The sequence below is a fragment of the Fragaria vesca genome, linkage group LG5, assembly GCF_000184155.1.
Source record: "Fragaria vesca subsp. vesca linkage group LG5, FraVesHawaii_1.0, whole genome shotgun sequence".
NCBI lineage: Eukaryota > Viridiplantae > Streptophyta > Magnoliopsida > Rosales > Rosaceae > Fragaria > Fragaria vesca.
The window spans coordinates 11,134,787-11,143,692 of NC_020495.1; the positions used below are offsets into that span (position 1 = coordinate 11,134,787).

Consider the following 8,906-nt stretch of genomic DNA (forward strand, 5'->3'; position numbering starts at 1 on the left):
TACCGCTAAAGATTATGGATCATGATGCCACAAAAGATCATCGACAATATGTAGTCAATTAAGGTGGTAAGCAATCCACTTGACTAATAACTCAACAAGTAGAGTTATATGAACGTTTCGAGAAATGCTCCATGAGTGCATTCCACAGTACTTTGTGGTCATTACTTTTTGCACAGGTTGCCATTGAAGGCTTTTGTCGATGTGGCGCTTCAAAAACTTTGTGCGCATGAGATGTGAAATCTCGGCATCTAGGCTTGTTAGCCTGGGGGTCAAAACATGTGGTTTAATCCTTTTCAATGAAAGGTTCCACAGATACCAAGCGAAGATCCGCCTTAGGCATCTAGTACGTCAAAACTCAAAGGAGCAGAATGTTACATTGCTCTTGCATACAAAACCAAGCTGTTATGAGACTCGATAGAGGTCACAAACGATGCTTTTAATGGTTTGTCCTTCGGATTGATCATACACAATCCGGAAAAGCCGCGAATTGATCAAACACAATTCGGAAAAAGGCCTCGGATTGATCAAACACAATCCGGTGAAAGGTCGGGGTTAATCAAACACAACCCGGACAAAGAAACAAGAGTGATCCAACATACTCTTGACCCGCGAATAAAATTCTGGGATTTTTGGTACCTGCACACACAAAATCTCAAGCATAGAATGGAGATGGAGAAGAGAGGAAAAGATTTTATCCTCCCCGAGTTATTGAACTTGGAAGAGTTTAAGGTTTCAAAACATACCTTTCTAAAGGCTGCCGAGAGGAGAAATAACGTTTCGCCTACTTATACTTCGAATTTGGGGCTGAAAATTTGACAGGAGGAGCAGCTCTGGATGGGGAAGCTTTTGTCAAAATTTCAGGTTGATCGGAGCAAGGGAAGGTGGTGAACCGGTGGTCGGTAGCGGCGGCGGTCTGGAATTTTCTGGCGGCCGGTTCGGAGAATTTCCGGCCGGTTCTCAGGGTGAGGCCGGCGGCGTTGGATCCGTGACGGAAAGAGCTTTCTGGGGATATAAAATTCCGGCGGAGGGCAGTCGGAATTTTGGTCGGAAATCGGGAAAAACAAGGCTGCCCGATTTTAGGGTTTTGGTTTTTAGGGTTTGGAAAAAAAATGGTGGGCTATTGGCTCTAGGGTTAGAACAAAGTGCATGATAACATGATGAAGAATAAAGTGTAGAGACAAAGAGATAGCAAGAGAGTCATCTTATTCATTGATAGGAGCCCTTTATATAGAGAATTACACAATACCAATATGGTAAGGATATGAATACATAGATCTAGTCTAACTATATATCCTATTGGCATAAGACCAAGGCACACATAGAGAATATCCTAGAACAAGATAATAATTTTTGTAAAAATATTTTTTCACTTTGTATAAGCATGTGACATGTATGATAATATAAATATATAAATGTTTTAATAAGTATGTGGTAAACTAGAAAATAAAAATCAATAAGGAAAATAATAAAAGACAATCCATTATTATTGAATTAGAAAGTTTAGAGAGAATAAATGTAACATTACTTTTTGTATAATTAATGTCCTTAACAGTCATTGTGTAAGAGGATAAATATGTCATTTAATAATTTACAATAGAGTGAGGTCAAATGAGCAAACTTGGAGTTCCCAATAGCCACACTCATAAGCTAATCATCTAAATCACGTGCATGCTCACGGCTCACCCAAGGAGTTTTGTATTGCAGCGGGGTTCTTTTTGTCCACTTACTCAATCCGGGAAGAAGAATTTTCAATTACGAATCTACATGTAGGTATATGGCAAATGATATATTCTTGCTGTGTCATGTAGTATATATAGCTATGGTGGCAATGCTGCACTATGTATCTTAAACGCTAAGAGGAGTTGAGCATACTTCACATATAGATCGACATGGAGATCTCGTTGGGGGTATGGGTGGCATTGGTTGTGGGAGGTCTGCCATTTTTGGGGTTGTTGTTGTGGTGGTGGAATGAGTTCTGGTATGTTCTTCCTCTTAAGTTACGTGGGTCTCCGACCGGAGCCAAATTGCCTCCAGGTCACTTGGGTTTCCCGTTTCTCGGTGAAATGCTCACTTTCTTGTGGTATTTCAAAACCGTTGGTCGTCCTGATGAGTTTATCAACTCCAAGCGAGCTAAGTAGGTTCAAATATTTTTTTTTCCTTCTTTTGTTTCTTTTGGTTTTATCAGTCCCTACCCAATCCATGCCAGTAACTACAAGAGAACTACAATACCAATTGAATTAAAGTTATTAACATTTGAAAAGCTGAACATAAGACCTTTCATATATGTTCATGTCATGTATATCATATTTCAACATAATATAGGTATTGATGAATATACGTTCGATTTGAATCAGGTATGGTGATGGAGTAGGAATGTACAGAACACACCTGTTCGGAAAGCCATCGATCATAACGTGCTTACCTGCGATCAACAAATTCGTATTCCAGTCGGAGGAGATCTTCCCTCTAAATTGGCCTAATGTTGATGTTGTAGGCTCTAGATCTTTGGTAGCAGTTCAAGGAAGCTCCCATGCAAGGCTTAGAACTTATGTCATGAATGTCATTAACAAACCTGATGCTTTGCGCCGCATTGCCGGACTAGTTCAGCCACGAATGGTGGCTGCAATGGAGTTATGGGCACTCCAAGGTAGAATAAAAGCATATGATGAGTCTAAGAAGGTAATTATTCAGAAATATTAATATTTCCTATATTGCCGAGCCCGTTTTCATTTTCAATTAATTTTTCAGTTCTAAGATGTATCTTATATGCTAATTACAGGTAACTTTTGAAAATATTGGAAAATTGTTCGCAAGTTTGGAGCCCGGGCCTCTCCTAGATACCATTGAAGAATTGTTTGTGGGAGTGGTCAACGGAATTAGAGCTCAACCTTTCAATGTTCCTGGATCTGCTTATCACCATGCTCTTCAGGTTCGAAAACATAAACCTTGTTTCTAAATTGTTCGTAAACATTCGGATACGATTTGGTCATCTTATAGCATATTCTGTCAGGTAATACCTAAATAATATGTACGTGAATGTGAATTTGCAGTGTAGGAGGAAACTCGAGGCGATTTTCAGGGTGGAGCTGGAGAAGAAAAAGAACCGTAAAGAAGCAGTGACGACTGATTTGATGGACGGGCTTATGCAAATCACAGATGATGAGGGTGATAAATTAAGTGACAAAGAGGTGATAGATAACATTGTGAGCCTTATTATTGCCGGATATGCTTCCACTGCCCTTTCAGCAATGTGGGCTATCTTCTATCTTGCCAAATACCCCAATGTTTTTCAAAAGCTTCGGGTATATTATATGCATGCATACACATTTTCCTTATCATCTTATTGTCTTTGAGATTCGCTTCTCTAATACTGTGTACATGAAATGCAGGAGGAGAATATGATTGTAAGTAAGAACAGGAACGGGGAATTCATTACAAGTGACGATGTTTCGAAAATGAAATACACCAACAAGGTGGTGGAAGAAATTATACGGCTGGCCAACATTGCAGCGTTTGTTTTCCGATCTGTTACCAAGGAAATTGAGTATAAAGGTAAGTCTACATTAGTGACTTTGGCAAATTGAGAAGTTTCTCCAGCTAATTTTCTCTAAACTAATGGGTACATGTATGCAGGCTACATAATACCAAAGAACTGGAATATGATTGTTTGGGTTCGATATCTCCATACAAATCCGGAGCACTTTGATGATCCTATGTCCTTTAACCCAGATAGATGGAATGTAAGCCTAGGCAAATCGATTCCTCTCACAAGTTAATTAACTTTTCAGTTAATTAGTTTACAATTCAATTAATTTGGACTTTCACAGAATCCGGCTAAACCTGGAACATACCAAGTGTTTGGAGGTGGATCAAGAATATGTGCTGGAAATATGCTTGTTAGACTCCAACTCGCCATTTTCTTACACTATTTGTCTGTTGGATATAAGTAAGAAAATCGTCATCTTTGCATTACTTCGCTATTTAAATTTGGATTATCACAAAATATGTTCTCCATTTAGTTGAATTTAATACATCATAACCGTAGTATAACGAAATTTGTAACAATCATGTCTTTCACTAAAATTTTTCTACATATAATGTGGCTAAAACTTTATATCCATAATTTAGTTACAAACTTATTTAGATCCATTGCGCATGTCATATGTCGTGTTAGGATACGAATTTGATCTATATTATAGATTATGCTATGAATGAAATGATTTATGGATCGGTATTACACGTTTGTGTATTAGTTATTTCAAACTGTTTAGAATCTTTATAATGAAAAGGACATGGCTTAAATTTTCAGGTGGAAGTTACTCAACCCGGATGCACCTATGATGTATTTGTCACATCCAAGACCGGTTGATAATGTTGAGGTCACATTCAGCAAAATTTAGAAAGAATTTATCTCTGTTTCAATTCACTTCAGCTAGTCAAGGGTTGTAACAGGTTATATAGCTATAGCCTACAGCATCCCGCCTCATCTCTTGAATAAATAATTTTCCTTCCAAATTGTAGTGATTTCGATCATAAAGTTAAATACTTCGTTTAATTTTCGTTTTACAGACATGACAAAACACACCTGACAATTCAAGTGTGAAAGTGGCCAAGTGGGTGATGTTACGTAAAGAAAGTGCAGCTAATATACAATTATCCTCCTCTTAATCAATCAAATAGAACTGACAATTGTTGTTGTTCTCATAGTATTCCATGGAGCCCTAGTCATTCAATAATGAGAAGCATTTCAGTAGTATTTCATTTCTAGTGAACTGCAGCACTGACCTTTCGGCTCATCGATCGGTCAAGCCGTTTTGTATTCGAGCGGCCTTTGTTTTTCTCTGTCTTCTTGCTCATTCCAATCTGAAGAATAATCGACTAGGAATCTACAACAGCTAAAATATATTAGGATGGGGAATTAGGGATCGAGAGATATACAGTTACACAGGGGTTTCGATACAAAACAGAAATGGAGACTCCTGTGGCTTTCTGGGTGTCTTGGTTGTCGGAGGTCTGCCATTGCTGGGGTTGCTCTTGTGGTGGTGGAATGAGCTTTGGTATGTGCTTCCTCTCACATTGCGCCGGTCCTCAACAACCGGTGCCAAATTGCCTCCAGGTATGGGGCTCCCAATACTCGGTGAAATGCTTTTCTTGTGGTATTTTAAAATACTTCGACGCCCGGATGAGTTTATCAATGCCAAGCGAGATAAGTATGTATGCTTAATTTCCAAATTTTTGGTCTTCATTATTTTGTTTGGCGTCTATTTGTACTGTTTACAATGAAAGGATTCATGGAATATTGAAACTAAATGAGGATCACAGTGTAACTTTTGATGGAGGTGAACAGTTAACATATATAAGTCTTTATATAGGCAATATGGCATGGATTACAGCCGGACTGAACTACCCTAATATGGTTAGCAAAAATTTGATATTTGGCTCTATAATTGCTATAAGTTTAGTCCCTAAAATTACTTATTTTTCGTCTACAAGTTCAAACGAACACAAAGCTAATGTCACGATGTACATACATGTTTTGATAAAGAGAAATTTTATTAACACATCCCTAAATGTTAGATACACATAACTTTTTATACAAATTAGATAAGACTTTGTAGATACATAAAATTACCAAAAAAGACATTTATATCAAAAGTAAAAAATTATAGTTAAAAAAAAAAATATCCTGCTTAAGAGTACTATTATTCTCCTCTACAATAACAATGTATGTGAAGATACCAAGCCCTAATCAAAAATAGCTAGCGACAGCCATATATAGTTTCAAGCAAAAACTAAAGATAACGTAATAGATATCAGTGATATTTTCAACCCCTAAGCGAGCGAGGTATGACTTCTCTATCTTTGATTAAAATTGATCTACTACAAAATTTAGATTTTAGGATTTGGTGTTTGATTAGATAGTTCAAAGTGAAGTTGGAAAATTTATTTTTTACTGTTCACACATGCTAGGTCGTTCAAAAACATTTACGTTTGAACACCAAACTAGAACTTGGGATAGTGCTATATATAATTATATATATACTCTTCTAACTCAATGAGAGAGATCTCAAGCAAAATCGGTGCCCTCGTGACGCAAGAGATCTCATTAATGTGAATTTTCTGTTAATAAATTGAGTAGCAGATCTAGAAAATATGTATATTTAGTGAATGAGTTTTGTATTTTAAATGAGGGTATTGTAAGAAATTTGGGTATGTGTATCTAATAAAATGTTAAAACAATAAAGTTAATAGGTGGTGTATTAAGTATGGTATGTGTATCTAGTAATTAGGGATGTGTTAATAAAATTTCTCTTTGATAAAAACAACACTCAATAAGGGTGTTTCTAAATGTACCAAGTAATTCTCTTTTTGTTCTACTTTTTCCAGTTTTGTACTTTGTCTTATTAAACCAGCAATGTAGCATATCTTCTATGAGTTTACCCAGCACCTCTCTATCTCTTCCAGTACAAGCAACATTACCATAGTTATGTTTGAAAAGCTATACCAAGATTGAGAGCAAATGATCGATCTATGATGATTAATTTGTGTAATATCTACTTAAATTTAAGACTTCATAGTAAATTGAAAAACGAAAAGATCATAAATTAATCCTAGTGATAGCAAAAGAATTTGGGAGGGTAAATTCAAATAAGAGAAGAGGGAAATATAGTGTGAGAGAGATGTAAGACAATGGTCCTTCAAGATTGCAATCCACCAGGCCACCATCGATCAATTCTTATTCTCAGACTTCATGAAATCTGGGTTAACTTTTCTTATTCTCAAAGTTTGTTAAATAATTTGGGTTCGTTCCAAGCTCTTATCAGATTTATAATTATGCCCTCATGTTCCTACGTACGTCATACAATCAATCTTGATGATAATGAAGGACATAGGAGAGGTTTCTTGGAGGCAAGAACGTATTGCAGTTGAATTTGCAATTTATAATTCATTTTTTTATTCAAATAGGGGTAAACATGGAAATATAATTAATGCTGTTACATTATAGCAGCACTCCTCAATAATTGTGAAATTTGGATGTCCAATTTAAACAAATTAATTAAGAGGATTTGATGTCTATCTGAAAAATAAATACTCGCGTTTCTATTAGAAATAGTTGTTTGCTTAGCTTGATATCAAACATATTGTACATTTGTACATGAGAAGTATTGAAAAGTTTATATAAATTACCATGACCTTAATTTATCCAGGTACGGTGATGGAATAGGAATGTATAGAACGCACCTCTTCGGCTCGCCGTCGATCATAACATGTTTCCCGGCGGTGAACAAAATTATATTCCAATCGGGGGACACCTTCAAACTAAACTGGCCTAACGTCGATATTGTAGGTTCTAGTTCTTTGATGGCAGTTCAAGGAAGCTCCCACGCCAGGCTTAGAAGCTATGTCATAAATGTCATTAACAAACCCGACGCTCTACGCCGCATTGCACAACTAGTTCAGCCGCGAATGTTGGCTGCATTTCAGTCATGGGCTCTCAAAGGTAGAATCAAAGCATATGACGAAGCTAAGAAGGTGATTACACTTACATACTGCTCAATAAGGTGGTTCAACATTAATTTCTTAATACTAAGATGCATCATGTATGTACTAATTATTACAGCCAACGTTTGATAATATTGGAAAACTTTTTGTAAGTTTGGAGCCAGGGCCTCTCCTGGATACCATTGATAACTTGTTTGAAGGATTGCTAAAAGGAATTAGAGCTCAACCCTTGCATGTTCCTGGATCTGCTTATCACTCTGCTCTTCAGGTTTGAACTTTGAATTTTGAATTAGAATTAAAGGACTAAAGGACACATATGATCGTAAAACAGATTCTCAGAGATTTTAATATTTTGTACGTCAATTGTAAACATCGAGTTTTACCGATGGTAAGATTAAGGAACATGATAATTTGATTGAAATGAGGCTTTGCAAGTTTGCATGGTTTTACACATTGGAGGTGTCATGGGGGTGTACTCATGGATTGCATGCATATATATATAGTATTAATACCATGCATAAGCTTATGCTTATTATTGGTACAAGATAGTTATCAATAAGCTTATGCATGTGAATTTGCAGTGTAGGAGGAAGCTTGAAGCGATTTTCAGGGTGGAGTTAGAGAAGAAAAGAAATCGAAAAGAAGAAGTGACTACTGATCTGATGGATGGGCTTATGCAAATCAAAGATGATGAGGGTGATCAATTAAGTGACAAAGATCGAGGTGATAGATATATAACATTGTGAGCCTTGTTATTGCTGGATATGCATCTACTTCCCTTTCATTAATGTGGGCAATCTACTATCTTGCCAAATACCCCGATGTCCTCTAAAAGCTTAGGGTACGTATATGAAAATATCACAGTAATCATCGTCTAGTTTCTTGAGGATCGATCTCGTACGTATAATAGCATAGTACTGTACTACATATGCAGCAGGAGAATCTACTTTTAAGTCAGAACAAGAATGGGGATTTCATTCCAATTCTTTGCAGCACTGTGATGCCTCCTTCTATCCCTGTGCGTCTTTGGAGAAATAGGACGACAAGTCGGTCATAGATAGGGATCCAAATGGTCATGGCTATCATCAAGAAGACATAGTAGGATGCAGCTGGGATCTCGAAGTGTTTTGTAAGTCTTCTATCACATTGAAGAGCTTGGTAAGTTGTATAGGAGTGTTGTTGGACTATAACAATATAGTACACGAGGGCTGCAGCCCATATTGGTAACAGTCTCACTAGACATTTCATTTCTTCTACTTGCTGCATGCTGCAAAGTCTCCATGGATTGGCTGCTGATCCATCTGTGTTTAATTTGTCTTCCGGCGTCAGGATTGCTGCTTTGTCAAGGCATCTAAGGGAGGTGATAATAACATGTCAGTTAGGGGACTTCTGATCAGAATTGT

At 37.0% G+C, this 8,906-nt stretch overlaps 1 protein-coding gene across 1 annotated transcript in view; it reads right to left on the reverse strand.

The window, feature by feature from the left end:
• The window catches only part of LOC101311871 (probable peptide/nitrate transporter At5g62680-like), a 37,734-nt gene that overhangs the window by 10,621 nt on the left and 18,207 nt on the right, over nt 1-8,906 (reverse strand). The window contains exon 4 of the mRNA XM_004301260.1: nt 8,480-8,854. Within this exon, the coding sequence (XP_004301308.1) occupies nt 8,480-8,854 (375 nt within the window). The remainder of the gene's footprint in view (nt 1-8,479; nt 8,855-8,906) is intronic.